The sequence below is a fragment of the Erpetoichthys calabaricus genome, chromosome 12 (assembly GCF_900747795.2).
Source record: "Erpetoichthys calabaricus chromosome 12, fErpCal1.3, whole genome shotgun sequence".
NCBI classification, from domain to species: Eukaryota; Metazoa; Chordata; class Cladistia; order Polypteriformes; family Polypteridae; genus Erpetoichthys; species Erpetoichthys calabaricus.
Window position 1 is genome coordinate 83,054,002 of NC_041405.2, and position 19,814 is coordinate 83,073,815.

The following is a 19,814-nucleotide window of genomic DNA, read 5'->3' on the forward strand; positions in this document are numbered from 1 at the left end:
AAGACCCCTGATAGGGGTTGAAAGCTCAGGAATAAAACTATTTTATGATACGTGATTCGTTTTTTCTCCCTTCGTGGATCTCCAACTGCATATATATATATATATATATATATATATATATATATATATATATATATATATATATATATATATATATATATATATATATATATATAAAATTCACTAAGCCGGGAGACAAGTAGCCACCCATGGAAGGCACGCCGGAAGGGGCGTGGATTCACTAAACCGCCAACAAGTAAGACGCCAATGGCGCACGCAGGAAGGAGCCACGCCCACCAACTCTTAGACCATTGGATATGACGAAAGAATCACAGAGCCACGCCCACCAACTCGGACGCGACGCCTCGGAAAACATGCCGTCATTTCTGTTTATCTGTGCCACAGTCCACTTGCAGCTCTGAGCCACGTTGACTTTTCATTAGTCAACCTCAGTGGAACCTTGGTTCACACAGAGGCAGCGCCAGAGAGAGACAGAGGCACACACAGGCAGCGCGATAGAGAGAGCCGCACACACACAGGCAGCGCCAGAGAGACAGAGGCACACACAGAGGCAGCGCCAGAGAGACAGAGGCACACACACACACACACACACACAGAGGCAACGCCAGAGAGAGACAGAGGCACACACAGGCAGCGCAAGAGAGAGAGCCGCGCACACACACAGAGGCAACGCCACAGAGAGACAGAGGCACACACAGGCAGCGCAAGAGAGAGCCACGCAATCCTTTAAAACTGAAGTTAAAACACAATGAAGGAAGCAATCTTTAAAAACCAATAAGCCCTGTGCCTCTTTTTCATTAGCGTCTCACCTGCTTCAGGCCCTGCAACAGTCGAGACGCTCTCTCTGCAGCTGACCTTCTCTGTGCCTGACTCCACTACTGTCAGTCACCTGATTAAAAATGGCCTTTTGAAGGGGAGCTATGGACCCGCTATACCACAGGAACACATTGCCTTCGAGCCTGCTCTCGCTCACTCTAACGTACCAGCTTTCTCTCTCTCTCTCTCCCTCACACACTACACAGGGGAGAAATGCCCGAAGCATGAGTCTACCCGGAAACCGTTTCAGCCACACTTCCACGCCCCTCGCTACACTGCGAGTGCGATGATTATTTATTTAAAAATGGGCTTTTGAAGGGGAGCTGTGGACCCGCTATACCACAGGATCACCTGTGATATTGCCTTCACATTGTTTTCCTTTTATTTATAATCCTGTTGAGCAGATCAGACACCCAGGCAAACAACACTGAATAATCAATAGCTGCAACCACTTTGCCCGCCCCCACTCCTCACCTGAGTTGGTTTCGTCTGTGTTCAGCAGTGTTTCCCAAACTCGGTCCTGGTGAACCCCTGTGGATGCAGGGTTTTGTTCCAACCAGATTCCTAATCATTAATGCCGGTGAAACTCATCCGGGATAAGTCGGTTTTTCAAACGCAGCCGTGTAGCAGATTAGTCTAGCAGGATGTAATAATCCAAGATGAATGCGCGCCTCCGCGCTGAGTGGAAACACAATGTATATTGCTGCAACAAAATGATGAAAGAACGGGCGCATTTTTTTCACACAAGCAAATTAAACGCGTGTGCATTGTACTTACTGAAAGCAGCGTTACGGATTTTGCAAATGTTCATTTTTTTCCCTCTGCTTAAAAAACATTGAAAAAGCGGCGCGGATTGGTTTGCAGCGTGTAAAACAGTTTGTTTGTCGCGGATAATTTGCTATTCACACAGGGAGGAACCGGGAAGCGAATCCACAATCTTCTACTGTCTCCTTACTGCAAAGCAGCCGTACTACTACAGCGCCACAATGCAGTTAAAGAATGCACCGGGCCACATGTTCATTTTTTCCCCTGTGCTTAAAAGACATTAAAAAACTGTTTCTCAACTGTGACTCCGGAACAATTCAGTACGCGAAAAGCAGCCAGAACCGCAAACAACAATGAAAATTCTACGTGACTCACAGGTAGTGATGGGCCGCTCGATACTCAGGTTTTGACACTGTGTCGAGCTTTCGAAGCACTGCAGATTTTAATACTTGATCGAATAATGACATCTGTGATTTAAGGATTTCACATTTTCTTTCTCAAATGTGCTTACCTATATCATGGCAAAGTACAGGGATAAACCTTTATTTTCTGTCTACTCCGTTTTAATTAAGACAGACCAAAGAAATCATTTAAGGCTATTAAATGTGATCTCAAGAAAAGATCAGGGTTAATTATAATACTAATAACAGGAGCGATTATAATGATACAGTGCAAAAGTAAATACTAATTGAAAGAGCCGGGAATGCATGAGGTGAGGCGTCTTATTTTGTTTAACTCTTACTATCGTATAGTGCATTCTGCCTGTCGGCGTTAGTTATATTTATATTTTTTAGACATCACACACTACAAGCTGCTGATGAACCCTTCTCTTCGTTGTCAGTCTGTAGCTACGAAAAAATAAAAGCAATACGACTTTTAACAGACGTCATTGAAGTGTATCATAAGTTTCTGTAACGTTAATGAAAATGGCCAGGAGGTGTCACGAGAGAGGTGAGTGTCAAATGCTTCGAAGCTTCGATACGATTTCCGACACAATTGCTTCAAACGTGTTGATGCTTTGTGAGGCTTCACCCCGCCCATCACTACTCACAGGTTACTGAACGAGAAATCAGCAGACTAGCATGACGGATGGGGCGTAATGGGCGTCCTTCCCCTCTCCTCCGGATTTTTCAAATGTTAATTTTTTCCCTGTGCTTAAAAATCATTAAAAAAGCGGCCTGATTATGCGGCGTATGGTACGCCGCGGGTTGGCTAGTATATATATATATCTCTATTATAATAAAAAAATCTTGGGATGAGACGTGACTTTTTGAAGAGACTTTTTGGAATAAAGTCCCGCGAGACAGAGACTTTTAACCTGAGATTCTTTCAAGTCACATCATACTTACAGCCTTTGGAAGCAAGTCCCGCGAGACGGTGACTTTTGCCATTAGATTTTTTCAAGTCACACCCTACTTGCAACCATTTTCAAACAAGACCATGGTCATCTAACCTCTCAGTTGTGTGAATGCTTTTGTCAGACACAATTCCTGTGCTCTCAGCTCTTATAAATTTTATCAGGACAATATTTGTATACGTTCTAGATGACACGACTAAGCAAAGAAGAAAGAGCAGCGCGTCGAAAACAGACCCAAAAGCATTGGAGAGAAAAGAATGCAAAAAAGAACAATAATAATCTATGTGCATATTCTAAAAATAAGAAAAGTAATAATCAGCCCGGACCAAGTGGAATTGAAAACCTCGCAGGTCCAATCTGGGTCAGAAATAAAAGAAAAAGTAGAACTTCATTTTAACAGATGATAAGAAAGGTAATGTAGTACATATTCCGTGAATAACGTTAGACACAAAAGGAGATCTTGATATGCCATTCATATTAAAACGTTTACAGTTTCCCGTGAGAATAGCTTTTGCTATGACAATTAACAAATCACAGGCACAAACATTAGAAAAAGTTGGTTTATTTACTAGAGAGAAAGAAACGATATTCACTCACGGGCTGTTATATGTTGTGTTGTCACCATGTAAGTCCAAACACGGAATCAAAATTCAATACGATCTTGAAGAAAAATTAATTCCAAATATTGTTTTTACTGAAGTTTTAAAGTAAAAGTGAAAATAATGAATTTGTAACACTTCCCATTAAAATAACAATCTCTTTAAATTGTATATCTGGTTAACCAAACTCAGGGGTTGGCGAGTGACGCGAGCAAGGGGCAGAGCTCCCTAGTATATTCTTAATACATAATTCACCTGCCTCCTCACTCACTCACTCACTCACTCACTCACTCACTCACTCACTCACTCACTCACTCACTCACTCACTCACTCACGTCCGTCCGAAGCCTTCTGCGCAGTCGCCCGAAAAACCTTACGAGACCGAAACCCAACCCCAACATTGCGGCAGGCGGTGGATGCGCAGTCGCCTTCTGCGCACGTCCAAAACCGAATGCGCAGTCGCCTTCTGCGCAGCTGCCCGAAAAACCTTACGAGACCGAAATCCAACCCCAATATTGCGGCAGGCGGCGGATTTAGCCTACGCATTTCGGGATTATTATTTTGAAATCCCAAATCCTTCCGCCCAGGCGTAGGATATTAGCCCTGATCACAGCCAACCCTCACACTCAAAATAATATGTAAGAACATATTATTATTAAGTACTTTCAGCGACAGGAACGACTCCACAGCCATCACAATCATTACACTACCGTCGTCCGCAGATGTTGATGTGTGCGAAGCGAGGTACACATTCTAAGCCGCATACCAATCTCCACAGGTGGCGCGGTACGCATTGTCGTGTGCTGCTGCTGAGATCTGAGTAAAATAAAACGCTGCTGGCCTATTCGCACCAAGCACTGAATGTTCACCACACCATCTGGAGTGATTTTAATGCCCCTTGCATCCTCGCCCTTTCAAAACTGCTTATTCTCACAACTTGGTGCCAACGGCCGCAAAAATTCAAAGAGAAAGGCGACTTCGATTAAAGCTCTAGAGGCCTGAAAGGCGACTTCGACTACAGCTCGAGGCCTAATTACACATTCTGATTCAATTACGCATTCATTCAATACACCTATATCAGATTTGTGGTGCTTATACTTATTACTATTCCATATTGTACTGGAACATTCATCATTCAATATTATACTATAGGCCTGGAAAATTCATCAACTAACAGTACAAGCCTGTACAGTAATGAGTGAAGCGGACTAAAATCATTACAAAAAAACTTCTTTGTTTCTTCTTCTACTTTTTGTTGATTTGTATTTCTCATTTTTTCCCTTTTACTGCAATAGGCCTACATAATTATAAAATAAGGCAATTTTTATGCACATGACACAAAATAAATTAAGCTTAAAGACTACATGTGTTTCCAAATTCAAAGGACATTCCCTGTCAAACTAGCATTCGCCATGACTATAAACAAGTCACAAGGACAAACATTTGACATGATAGGAATATTCCTTGCCGAACCCGTTTTCAGCCATGGTCAATTGTATGTGGCTTTTTCAAGAGTCAGAAGGGCTAGTGATGTGAAGGTGCAAGTTAAAGATGGGCCACATCAAGGGAAATTACTACCAAATAGTGAGAGTGTCTTCACAAAAAATGTAGTCTACAGAGAGATTTTACAACTTTAGTTGCATACTGACAGGCCTCCAGTATACAAACAAAAAACGTTGTCATAGATAGCATGTATTTTTACATGTACAGTATTTTTCGCCGTGATAAAGTCATACATATCCCAAACCTCTTAGTTAATTATCATTACTTACATCATTTTCTTATTTATTTCTTACTTATCATTTGTTCTTCATACACTGCTGACACAAACTCATGCCCGTTTCATCTTACGTTGTCGAAACGGGCTTTTTCTCTTATATATATATATATATATATATATACAGTGGTGCCTCGCATAAAGAACGCCTCGCACAGCGAACGCTGCACACAACGAACTTCATTTCATGATTCATACAACGAACTTCGTTTCACACAACGAAGTCTCCCGAGCTTCCACGACCGCTTTGCCCGAGCTTCCACGACTGCTTCGCCCGAGCTTCCACGATCGCTGCCGATGTATTGCATCCTTCCGCGCAGGCACTGCAGGCAGTCGTTAGTCACTGCGCTTAACTTAAGCACGTATCGCGGCAATCTTTCTTCATTACGAATTAAATCACGCACGTATCACGGCAGTCGTCCTTTTAAGTTAAACTCAATATTTTTTTTATATCATGGCTTCTAAAAAAAGCAGGAAGGTGATTTCTGTTGAAATGAAACAGGAAATAATTAGAAGGAGTGAATGTGGGGTAAAACAGTGTGACCTCGTCAAAGAGTTTGGCCTCAGCAAGACCACCATTTTCACCATTTTGACAAATAAGGATGCAATCAAATCAGCCAAAGTAGCCAAAGGAGTATCAAAACTATTTAATGAAAAACATAGGTCTTCAATCCACGAGGAAATGGAGAGGCTATTAGCGATTTGGATTAAGGACAGGCAGGTGAAAGGTGACGTAACAACCCAAGATATTATCTGTCACAAAGCCAAGAGAATTTATGACGATCTAAAGAAAAACGTCCCTGGAAGTAGCAGCAATCAAGATAATGAAGAAGAATTCAAAGCCAGCAGGGGGTGGTTTTTTAGATTTAAGAAAAGGTGTGGAATCCACAGCGTTACTATGCATGGTGAGGCTGGCAGTGCTGACAAGAAAGAAGCAGAAAAGTTCTCTATTAACTTTCAAAAATGTATTAAGGATGAAGGATACTGCCCACAACAAGTGTTCAATGCCGATGAAACGGGTCTTTTCTGGAAAAGAATGCCGAGCAGAACCTTCATTACAAAAGAGGAGAAGAAATTGCCAGGACACAAAGCCATGAAGGACAGACTTACCCTTATGTTTTCGTCTAATGCCAGCGGAGACCTCAAGATCAAACCTCTATTGGTTTATCACTCTGAAAATCCCAGAATTTTCAAGAAAAATAACGTTATTAAGTCCAAACTGCCCGTCCATTGGAAGTCCAATCAAAAAGCCTGGGTGACCCAAGTTATCTTCAACGAATGGATTCTGGAAACCTTTGCTCCTGCCGTGAAGAAATTCTTGCTGGAAAAAGAACTGCCGCTCAAAGCCCTTCTGATACTTGACAATGCCCCTTCTCACTCAAAAGACCTAGAGGAAATATTGCAGGAAAATTATCCTTTTATCAAGGTGCAGTATTTGCCACCAAACACCACATCCATTCTTCAGCCAATGGATCAGCAAGTTATTGCGAACTTTAAAAAACTCTACACTAGAGCCCTCTTTAATAAGGTGTTTGAAGAATGCGAGTTTGGTGGAGACAATATGACTGTCCGAAAGTTTTGGAAGGAGAAATTTGATGTCCTTATGGCAATACGACTTATACAGAAGGCCTGGGAAGAAGTGTCACAAAGGACCCTCATTTCTGCTTGGAAGATGCTTGTGCCTTCGTGGACCCAGGAAGAAGCAGTAGTTGATGACACAGAAGTGGTGAAGGACATCATCACAGTGGCCCAAAGGTTGGAATTAGAGGTAGAGGAAGAGGATGTAGAGGAGCTTATTGAGGAACACGAAGAAGAGCTGACAACTGAAGAGCTCCAAGCACTTCTGGTCCAGCAACAGGACAATGCTCAAAGGGAAGCGTCATCTGATAACGAGGAGCAACAATCAAACAATCAACCAATCCCAACTGCTGACATCAAGAACATCCTGGTCAAATGGAAAGCAGTTCAGGAGTTTACCAATGCCCACTATCCGGATTCAGCTGAAGCAAACAGGATCAACGATCTTTACTCCGATACTCTTGTCCGTTATTTCCGGCAGATGTTGAAGAAAAGAGAAAAACAAACGACTTTGGACAGGTTTTTCATGAAACCATCGGCCAAAAAGCAGAAAATGGATGAAGATGTGCAAGATTCGGTAGACTCTACTTAGTCTGTCTTAAAATTAAAAAAATGTGTGTTTTTTTAAAAAAAAATTATGTTTTTAGATGTATCTAAATAAAAATAATAACAAAAAATTTATCTTTTTTTATGTCATCTTAGCATATTTTATGCTACAGAACGAATTATTTTTTTTAACATGTATTGTTATGGGAAAACGCGTTTCACATAACGAACTTTTCGCATAACAAACTTGCTCCTGGAACGAATTAAGTTCGTTGTGTGAGGCACCACTGTATATATATAAAATAACACTTGGAGGAAGAGGTTGGGAGCATGAGCTGATAGCTTGTTGCCACACCCACTACATGATTAACCATCTGGATTGGGACCATGATGTATGAGCTATTGGGAAAAATGCTTCAAACAGTTCTGAAGAACAGACAAGAGAAGAAGTGAATGCCAGAAGGTACTTTAAAATAAGTCCTTCAACAAGAAAACTGGCAGAAATGGAAGTTGATTAAGGGTGATTAATAATAGAATGCTTTTACTTCACATAGTAGAAGTATGGGAAAGTGTTTTAAGGAGAGTTGTTACCAACAATTAAATATGTTATGTCAATACAATATTTAATTAATAACAGAAATATTTTGCAGAAGTAAACTTAGATACCATCAAGCCATGCACCAAACAACATGCATGTGCATATAATAGTTTTACAGTTTCATGTTTTAGACAAACATGTCAAAAACACAAATCTCTAAAAATGTTTAACAAATCAGGGAACAACATCTTTCATTTTCATATGAGTTCACTGTGGTACTTGGATTTTGATTGGTAAATACCAAAACAAATATGTAATAGCTTGGTAAGAGCTTCCTTATACAGTACATGTACAGTGTAGCAGTAGAGGCTTTTGTCCACCTCTTGAACCCTCAGGTACCACTCCAAACACCAGGTAATAGTTCAACACTCTTTTATTGTACTGTATTCATGTGCACAAAGCACCCTCCAATCCACACAACTCATAAACAATAAACTACTCATAAACTCTCTCCTCCTTCTCCCAGACACTTAGCCACCCTACCTCCCAGCTCATCTCAGTGTCTGGGCAGAGTCCTTTTATACACCCTGACCCGGAGGTGTTCCTGCCCAACAGTCCACAGTTCCTTATTCCTTCCGGGTCAGGGTAAACAGTCCTTATCTTCAACCTGGAAGCACGTCATCTCTCCTGCTCAAGTGACCAGGACGTACTTCCAGGTTATAGGGCACACATAAGTCCACGGGCTTCCCGACAGCGACTCCCAGTGGTCCCCAAGGTATCTAGCAGGGCTGCGTATAAAAACTACATAGTCCATGAGGCCCTGCTGGAACTCGGGGCATGTCCATGCTGCTGGGAGAGCTCCTCCTGGCGGCCTGGGGGTGAGGGCCGGAATAAGAAGCCGGCAATCCATCACAACATGCATTAGCAGCATCATGAAATAAGAAGACTTCTGAATAATCACACACAAAGTGGTATGTTTTCCAAACATTATTATGAAAAACTCCTCTGCATAGCAGCAATAAATCAGTCAATCAGTCAGTCTAATTTCTTAATGCAATATCAGTGAATCTGGCAGTAGCTATAGTAGTAGTAGTTTTTGATCAGTGATGCTAAGGTTTCGATTTTCTGAATTTTGTTTTTCTTACAAAGTAATATTTTCACTTCTTTGGTTCATTTCTGTCTTCCATCTGATGCTGTTAGGATATGGTCTGGCACTTGCAACCTTGAAGTGTATTCAATGGATTCAGTAATGGATGGATAACAGTATTGCTGCAAAATAAGTTTTCAGACAGTTCCCATTTTTGCAGGTTCAGTATATATGATAAGGGAATTCGGCTTTTATTCTCTGTTGCCAAGATTAGCTTGTGTCACACATGAGTGTCAGAGGGTCACCCTCCTGGCTCATGTGAGATATATAATACTATACGAGATGGGGCACTGGCACTAATCATTTCCTCTTCCCTTCTGTTCTTGTTCCTTCTGTTTTGCTGACTATACAGTAAGTTCCAAGGCCACCAGAAGGAGGCATCATTCTATGGAGCACCAATCAGGACGGAGCGCTATCCCATATTTTTTTTAATTACACTTGCGCCACAGAGCGACTGTTTATTTTGACTTAAGAAAAAGCCTTTGAGAATTAAACAAGAAACACCATGTTAGTGCTCCAACATTTATTCTCTCCAGAGTGTCACTCCTCTCTTGGCTACACTGTTTAAATGTATTTCTTTTAAAAATTATTTAAAAAATGCCACAAGTATATGTCTCTCACTCTGCTATTTTAACTGATACCACCAATATGAACTATCAGTAGCTTTAAATGATCTTTGAATATTTTATAATTATTCTTTATAACATTAAGGGTGTCACAGAGGTTGGAGCTGCCACCTTACAGCTTCAGTGTCCTGGGTTCAAATAACTGTCTGCCTGAGTTTCCTCCTATATCCCTAGAAAATGCATGTTAAGTTAAATGGCCACTCTAAAATTAGGTGTGTGTGTGTGTGTGTCCTGCAATGGACTGGTCATTTCTCCACATACTCCATTTGTTCTCCCACATCATAAAAACATGCAGGCTACATTAACTGGAGACCACATTGTTTCTTTCATGAATTTTCATCTCAATGGCAATCCCCCTCCTCCTTCCCCTCATTGACAGTGATAGTTGCCATTTTATCTGTCACCTTTATTCGTGGCACTGTTCATTTCTTTAGAGTAGAAAATTAGTTTTCTGCTCATTGTTTTTGCCCTTTAGAAAAAGGAGGATGAGAAGAAACTATACATCATTCCGGTGTCAAATAATGCAGAGCCAGTAACTGTCCCCTAAACCCCCCCCCCCCCCCCGCCCCCTCTGCCATCCTAGACCTATCATTGATCTGATAACTACCTCTCCTGTACATGGTTCCTCCAGGCAGAAGAAATTCCGGATGAACGCAGAAGCAGAGGGCTGTGCTAGCTCTCTTGGGAGATTACCATCAGCAGTAAGGCTAAGGGGCTCACTGTCAGATATCCAGGCGAGATAAGAGAAATCTGAGCACTCATATCTCCATGCTAGACCTTCTAACAATCTACCCTTTCTCTGGCGGCACTTTAGAAGGAACCCCATCTTCAAAATGTTTTAAAAAGCTCTTTATGTCACACTTGCTAGAATATTGCTGACACCTGCATCAAGTGAAACCTAAGAAGTACACTGTTCTAGGACTACTGCACAAGAAATGATGAAATAAATCAAGTTTTATTTGATACGCCACCCCTCAAAGGTACTTGTTCTCACTATCATGGAAAACTATTCATTATTTATCAACTCTTGCTTAACAGTGGTATTTACTGGTCCAGGCTTTACTCTTAAAGAACTGGAACATACAATATCGGCATCCTAGACAAAAGCTGGCACCGCTACCTAGTTATACAGAGATGTGAACATGAACAAAGACTTTTTTAAATTACCAAAGGCTGAAATTTCTCAATGACTTTATTTCTATTCACGATTCCTACACCCACCTTGTTAAAAGCTGAACATACAGTGCATCCGGAAAGTATTCACAGCGCATCACTTTTTCCACATTTTGTTATGTTACAGCCTTATTCCAAAATGGATTAAATTAATTTTTTCCTCAGAATTCTACACACAACACCCCATAAAGACAACGTGAAAAAAGTTTAGTTGAGGTTTTTGCAAATTTATTAAAAAATAAAAAAACTGAGAAATCACATGTACATAAGTATTCACAGCCTTTGCTCAATACTTTGTGACCACGGGGGGGCTGGGGTGGGCACTGCCCCCCCCCCCCCCCCCCCAGAGACAAGCCATGCCCCCCTCTGCGAAATGCTCTGTCTGTCCAATGAAAACTCTGGAGAAGAATAACATTTGATTTTCAAAACTGAGTTGCTTTCCAATCGGCCCGTTTGAATTTGGGGCGTATCCCTCAGTGTCTCCTCCACTAGACAGGCACCGTGCTGCTCACAGTTCACTTCGCTGCACATTTTGCAGCACGTTTTGAACCTGTTGACAGCATTCTTTAAAACAGTGTATACGTTCCATTCTTCTTTTATTGTATGGTTGGTACCACCAAAGGCTATGCATAGGTGGCTTATTAAAAAGCAGACATCTTCAACCTCTGTTCCTCTGCAAGCTGCTGGCTCCATGGTTGAGCCCAGCATGGCTGCTACCAACACGGAGCACAGCGCACCCATGTCAGGAACTGAAACTCCAAAAGATGTAGATAAGCCTACACAATCCTCCAGCTCTGCGCCCGTGTCGGGTACTCCAAACCTCTGCCTTCAACAAAATATACAGTCCGATCTGCCTGACTTAAATATGGATAGCCCATCCCAGCCCATTTTAATTAATTATCCCAAGCGTGCATTCGGAAAGACACTCAGATGTTTTAGTGCAAGCTGGTATCAGTCTCGACCATGGCTTGAATATTGTGTTGTCCGTGATGGCAGCTTTTGCTTTGACTGCCACAAATTTAGAGTTTCCAATTCGGACTGCGAAGACATATTCACCAAATACGGCTACACTAATTGAAAAAAAGCTGTAGAAAAAGACGGTGGCGGCTTCCACAAACACGCGTCTAGTATCCCGCACGTAAGAGCCATGTCTGCATCACAGCACTCATCATTGGTGTGTCTTCAGCTGCATGCGAAAGCTCTTTCTCTACTTTGAACCGCATTCTCAACTCCACTTCGCCGAACAATGCTGCATTCAAGGAAGAGAAATTTAGTCATTCTGTCACATGAGAAAAACATCACAGAAAATCTAGACATGAATGAATTTATTTCAGAATTTGCCAAGACTAACCGCAGACTGGTCCTGTAGATAATATCCAGGTTAAACACTGGAAACCGATGTCCTATAGCCTCCCATGACTACAATAAGCCACGTTTCTGTTCTTGCTCTCATATGTTGTATACATTTGACTTTATTGATATTTACCTTGTAGATATAGTTCTATATTTGTTCACAAAAAATAATACAAGTTCCATTGCCTCTGTTAATTTTATTGAACAATAGGTTATGTTTTATGCCACAATTTTTGCTTTTATATGTTATATAAAACTATGTTGTTATTATTATTTGACCCCCCTACAAAAATGGGGATGGATGGATGGTTGGATATTTTTTGCCCTCCCAGGCAAGCCAAATGTCCACCCACACATGATGTTCTGGTCACACCTCTGTTGTCGATGCACCTTTGGCAGCAATTACAGCCTCAAGTCTTTTTGAATATGATGCCACAAGCTTGGCACACCTATCCTTGGCCAGTTTCGCCCATTCCTCTTTGCAGCACCTCTCAAGCTCCATCAGGTTGGATGGGAAGCGTCGGTGCAGAGCCATTTTAAGATCTCTCCAGAGATGTTCAATCGGATTCAAGTCTAGGCTCTGGCTGGTCCACTCAAGGACATTCACAGAGTTGTCCTGAAGCCACTCCTTTGATATCTTGGCTATGTGCTTAGGGTTGTTGTCCTGCTGAAAGATGAACCGTCGCACCAGTCTGAGGTCAAGAGCGCTCTGGAGCAGGTTTTCATCCAGGATATCTCTGTACATTGCTGCAGTTATCTTTCCCTTTATCCTGAATAGTCTCCCAGTCCCTGCCGCTGAAAAACATCCCCACAGCATGATGCTACCACCACCATGCTTCACTGTAGGGATGGTATTGGCCTGGTGATGAGCGTTGCCTGGTTTCCTCCAAACGTGACACCTGGCATTCACACCAAAGAGTTCAATCTTTGTCTCATCAGACCAGAGAATTTTCTTTCTCATGGTCTGAGAGTCCTTCAGGTGCCTTTTGGCAAACTCCATGGCTCCTGTCTGGCCACTCTACCATACAGGCCTGATTGGTAGATTGCTGCAGAGATGGTTGTCCTTCTGGAAGGTTCTCCTCTCTCCACAGAGGACCTCCCTGACTAAGGCCCTTCTCCCCCGATTGTTCAGTTTAGATGGCCGGCCAGCTCTAGGAAGGGTCCTGGTGGTTTCGAACTTCTTCCACTTACGGATGATGGAGGCCACTGTGCTCATTGGGACCTTCAAAGCAGCAGAATTTTTTCTGTAACCTTCCCCAGATTTGTGCCTCGAGACAATCCTGTCTCGGAGGTCTACAGACAATCCCTTTGACTTCATGCTCTGACATGAACTGTCAACTGTGGGACCTTATATAGACAGGTGTGTGCCTTTCCAAATCATGTCCAATCAACTGAATTTACCACAGGTGGACTCCAATTAAGCTGCAGAAACATCTCAAGGATGATCAGGCGAAACAGGATGCACCTGAGCTCAAGTTTGAGCTTCATGGCAAAGGTTGTGAATACTTATGTACATGTGATTTCTCAGTTTTTTTATTTTTAATAAATTTGCAAAAATCTCAAGTAAACTTTTTTCACGTTGTCATTATGGGGTGTTGTGTGTAGAATTCTGAGGAAAAAAATGAATTTAATCCATTTTGGAATAAGTCTGTAACGTAACAAAATGTGGAAAAAGTGATGTGCTGTGAATACTTTCCGGATGCACTGTATGTACTGATGACTCAACCTTAGCCAGATGTGAGTAAATGTGGCTTGCTTTGTGAATGTACTGTGCAATAGCTAACATTTCCAACTGGAGTATTTCCTGCGATGTGGCCAGTGCTGCTTTGATAGGCCTTGGCTGCCTGCAGACCTGTGGTGGAATAAGCTGGTTCAGAAAATGTGTTGATAGAACTTGAGAGTGAAACAAACCTTAATTGTAGGCACAGAAAAATCAGATGCATTTTTTAAAATATTTTGCCTATACATATGAGCATTGTTGATTTACCAGGACTTGCTCTCTACATAAACTTGCAGGGAAATGTTCTCACAATGTTTACATCTTGACAGTACATCATACACCTAACACACACATTTATATCCCTAGATCATACATTGTCGGTCAGATACAAATGCATAAATTGTAGTTATCATCCGAGACTCTTCTCAAATATTAAACACACACTTGCAGCACTTGCAGTTTTTTATGATCATATGATCACCTGTAGTTGCTTCTTGGGTAAGTCCACAATTGAAACTAAATAATATCCTCAAATCTAAGATGGAGTCCATTTTTGTCCAAGTTAAAGAATTTCAAACATTTTTCTCAAAAGAACTGAGTATTGATTTACTGTCTCTTGGAATTTTAACATTTCTTCTGAAATAGCTGTTATTTTACGTTTGATTTGTAAACAATGATACTTTATGGTTCTAAGCCTATCATAATGTTTGTGAAGTTTAGGCCATTTTTTACATGGAAGTTGGCTACCCTTTCAACACCTGTGATACTCCTAATTAATTATAAGTCAGAGGCTTCATCTGAGACTGTTGTGTTTGAACATCATAAGTAGTATTGGTTTGTGAGCACTTCCATTTCTCTTGATCCTTCATTTAAAGATCAGTATTGGTGTTCACAATTAATCATGAAAGAATAATGTTGCAGAGGTTGAGGACCATTACTGGGCATACCAGAAGAACACTTCTTGAGGTACAGTAGGAACCATCATGCTGGCAGTATCTTTTGTGGTTAATACAGTGGATTCAGAAAGTATTCAGAGGCTAAAATTGCATAAGTTAATTTTTTCCTACATCAAGCAATGCTCAATACCTCAGAATCACAAAACAAAAATTTTCAAAAACTTTGCAGATTTATTAAAAATAAAAAAAGGAAATGTCAGATTGACACAGGTATCACAACCTTTGATATGACACTTGAAATCTGGCCCAGATTCATCATTATTCATGGTCATAATTGAAATGTGTTTACATCTTATTTGGAGTTCATCTGTGGTCAAATTAACCAGTTGGACATCATTAGGAAAGGCACACACCTGTCCACAGAAGGTCCCACAGTTGACAATGCATATCAGAGCTAGAAACAATCCATGAGGTTGAAGGAATTGCCTGCAGAGTTAAGAAATAGAATTGTATTCAGGCACAGAACTGGGGAAGGTGTACAAAAAAATTCCTGCAGCACTGAAAATTCCCAATAGCACAGTTGTGTTCATAATTCTTTAATGGAAGACTTTCGGAACAACCATGGCTCATCCTAGAGCTGGCCAACCGGCCAAAGTGAGCAATTGTAGGAGAAGGGCCATGGTAGGAGAGGTGAACAACAATGCAATATTTATTCTGACTGAGCTCCAGAGAACCTATGTGGAGATGGGAAAAAACCTCCTGAAGAACAACCATCACTGAAATGTTCTGCTGGTCTGGACTCTATGACAGATGGGCCAGACAGAAGCCTCTCCTCAGTAAAATACACATGGAAGACTCTCTGGTTTGATGGAACCAAAATTAGCATCATGTCTTGAAAAAAAACCACACATCACTCATTACCTGTGCAACACCATTCCAACAGTGAACCATGGTGGTGGCAGCATCATGCTGTGGGGATATTTTTCAACAGTAGGGACTGGGAGACTAGACAGAGCTGAGGGAAAGCTAAACAGAGCAAAGAACACAGATGACCTTAATTAAAGCCTGCTCCAGAGTGCTCTGGACCTAACAATGGGCAGAAGGTTCATCTTACCACAGCACAATGACACTAAGCACAAAGTTAAAAAGCAAAAACACAGGAATGCCCTCTATCCAACCAGATAGAGTCTGAGGGGATCTGTGAAGAAAATGGCAAAAACATTCTTCAACTAAGCATTGAGTAAAAAGGTCTGAATAGTTGTGTCAATGTAGTATTTAATTTTTTTTATCTAAAATCCTGTTTTGCCATTCTAGGATATTGAGTGCTGCCTGGTGTGGGGAAAAACAAATTTGAATAATTTTAGCACAAGGCTGTAACACAGCAAAATGTGAAAAGTAATAGGGTCTTAATACTTTCTGAATTCACTGTACTTGCATACAGTATGTAGCTTACTCAGACATTGTATCAAAAGCACTGTGGGACATCCAGGAGCTGTTGTTTTTTGCAAACTGAAAATGTACAGCATTGTTTCTTTTGGCGAGCTGTTGTTTCACCCGTGATGTCCTTCCATGAACACTATTTCCATTGACACGAACTTAAGTGAAAATTGCTGAAGGTCTATCTGTTTAGATCTAAAGATATTATATCTACTATTATAAGGTCACTTCCCACCGGTATCCGTCAATAAGGGCGCGCACAAAAAGGCGGCCTTCAAAAGAGCGACCTCAATTGGGCGCGGCGAATAAAAGCGCACATAAATAAAAGCGATCTTCAAAAGGGCGACCTCAATTGAGCGCCGAATAAAGGCGTGCGTAAATAAAGGCGAGCTTCAAAAGGGCGACCTCAATTGAGCGCCGAATAACTGCGTGCATAAATAAAGGAGTGCTTCAAAAGGGTGACGTCAATTGGCCGCAGCGAATAAAGGCAAACGCAACAAAATTATTACAGAAAATTTATTAGATAAAGGCAATGATTGAGCGTATAAAAAGGTGAAAGCAAGAAAATTAAAACATCCAATTAATTAATGCATGAACTTCTAACGAACTATTTCTAAAGCTCTCTATATTTCGTTGTTTTCAAAATTACAGAAAATTAGATTAAGGCAATGACTGAACATATTTCGTTGTTTTCAAAATTACAGAAAATTAGATTAAGGCAATGACTGAATGTATAAAAAGGTGAAAGCAAGTTACACTTGCGCGTGCATTTATTTGGCGCTCAATTGAGGTCGCCCTTTTGAAGCTTGCCTATATTTACGGGCGCCTTTATTCGGCACTCAATTGAGGTCGCCCTTTTGAAGGTCGCCTTTATTTACGCGCGCCTTTATTCTCCGCGCCCAATTGAGGTCGCCCTTTTGAAGGTCGCCTTTTTCTGCGCGCCCTAATTGAATAGAACCTTTCCCACCCACTTCCCTTTTTTGTTACTTCGGGGGTGCGCCCCACAGTTTGAGAACCACTGGCCTAGGCCACCACCATTGTTGATTAATACTAAAGTGCTGTATATTGTTATTGTGTATTAGCTAAATATAACTGCTGGGAAGGGGGAGGTGACACTCTTAGCGATCCGTCAGCAAAGACAGCAGGTGTCACCAAATGTAACTAACAGTACACACAACTGCACAATAAGCTTTTTTACAGGTAAGCAGCTAGACAGGTAGCTGTCCATTTAGCTGAGGAGAGGCAAAACCTTCAGCTTGTAATTCTAGCATACTATGTATACCTCACAGCAAAGCCATCTCAGGGAGTAAAATTGCTGGCAATCCCTCAGCAAAAACAGCATGTTAGTTAGTGGTGGCTTTGTGTGCCAACAGTACATCTTTTCTAGCTCTATGAGTTACTATGTTATTATCAAAATCTGTTGGATGTTTAAGCAAAAGGTGAATGTAACATATATACCAATGGCTTATTTAAAATTATTTGGGTTTTATGTGCAATAATACTGCTTCACTTCATTTTATTGAAAAGTTTTTTTTGTAAAATAAGTTATAAAGCATTATGCATTTTTGACAATATTTCTATTATCAGATATTTTCAGTGCATGTTCTGACTTATATATAAACTGTGTTAAATACATCAGGAGGAATGTAACTTGAGGGAATGTCTGTGTATATGCTGTATATTAAAATTAACTACTGTAAAAAGGAAGGCTCAGTTAAAGGATACACTCTGGACCCCCTGGAGGTGAAAGAAGAGAATTAAAATAAAACTGAGTGCCAATATGAACAATGCTGCTCAGCCTCTCACTGACACACTAACACTGAATACTTTCAAACGACAAATCATTCAGCAAAAGTGTGTCAAGGAATGCCACTGGCGCTCCTTTATACCATCAGCAATATGCCTGGATAATGCCTCACTGTGACTGTGACTGTGATTGCCAAGTCAGAAGTTTTCTTTCATTTTAGTCATTCTGTCTTTATTTGAGAGGGATTTGTCGTTTGTCAGAATAATATTACTAATTTATTTATTGAACATCCTTACAAAGCCAAATTTACCCTGGGTATAAATAAAGTTAAATGACATGTTTAAGAATATATGTTTGATCAGGAGTTGTTCCGTATATTACTAGTATTCACCTGAATTCTTGGACGCTTTAATTTTTATTTTCATTAATACATTTTTGTCTTTAGTCCTTATGTTTTCTTGGGTAGAAAAGTTTTAATTTGTTGTTTCATTTTGTTTTTGGACATGTTTATTTTAACCCTGCAGGTTTGCTTTACCATGACTCCATATTGTTTTTATATGGGTACTGACATTTTGTGGCTGTGTTGTCTAGATGCAATGGCCCACTGCTATGGATGTACTGTATGTACGAAAAGTCATGATGTGTTGATTTCTTTATTCACTATTTATGATCTTTTTTATTAATCTTGTGTCACGTTTCAGCCAGGATTATTTCCCTGGTTGATGTTCAGGTTTTTCTTTTATGTCCTTTTGTCCATTTTGATTCTTTTGTTTACATGAATATTGTTTGTATTTATTATTTGTATTCTTTGTTTTTCATTTTGTATATGTATCTATGCCTTGGTTACATTCAATGTATTTTGTGGGTGGTCGCCCCAAGAGACGGGACCACCTGCCAATAACTGCCCAACGGCCTATAAATCTGGTGGGCCTCCCACAGTTCCTGGTAGTTCATTTGAATGCGATTGGGAGTTTTGGTGAGTTTCTCTGTTTCTGCTGTACTTTTTGATATATCAAATATATCTTCCCTGTGTATTGACCTTACTTTGGATTTGTGAATTTTGGGACTGTGTTTACTTGGTAATGCCTTATTGTCCAGGCAAATCATTTATGCCTTTTGGGCTGTACTGAGCTTTACTGTTTGACTGAGCTTTTTGTGGAAATAAAACCTTTTTATTTTTATAATGTTTTGTTTGCCTTTGTTACTAGTGGGGTTTGATGGTTTTTCCTCTCTAGTGATCATTTTTAGAAGTGTTCTTTGGAATTAAACGTGCTTCAGAACTCCTAAGTCCCAACATCTTGTTATTTCTATTTAACATTTGTCTAGTTATGCATTTTCTGTGAATTTAAGATTATTTATTTGTTATTTGGTTTGTATGTGTCTAATTGTGTTCTGTTATGTTCCTTGTGTTTAGTGGGAGGTTCCTCATGAGGCGGCACCACCCTCATCTCATCACTAAGGAACCCCTCCTCCCCAAGCCTATAAAAGTAGGAAGAGAAATCAAGTTCCTTGTAGTTCATTCAAATGTGTTCTCATGGAATTGTGGGTATTGCCTTTTATTCATTTTCTTGCTTTTCATGAGTGTTGTTCTGTCTTCAGATTTTGAATATTGTTTTACAGTATTGGCACTTGGGGGCGGCACAGTGGTAGTGCTGCTGCCTCAGAAAGGGAAACCTGGTTCATGTCCTGGGTCCTCCCTGCATGGAGTGTGCATGTTA

General features: G+C 40.7%; 1 protein-coding gene across 1 annotated transcript; it reads left to right on the forward strand.

Moving 5' to 3' along the window:
- Positions 1–5,828: 5,828 nt before the first annotated feature.
- LOC127529964 (tigger transposable element-derived protein 1-like) lies at positions 5,829–10,317 on the forward strand. Its single transcript, XM_051935385.1, has 3 exons — positions 5,829–6,227; positions 6,309–7,376; positions 10,246–10,317. Exons 1-3 carry the CDS (start codon positions 5,829–5,831, stop codon positions 10,315–10,317), a joined length of 1,539 nt encoding a protein of 512 aa, XP_051791345.1.
- Positions 10,318–19,814: the final 9,497 nt, after the last annotated feature.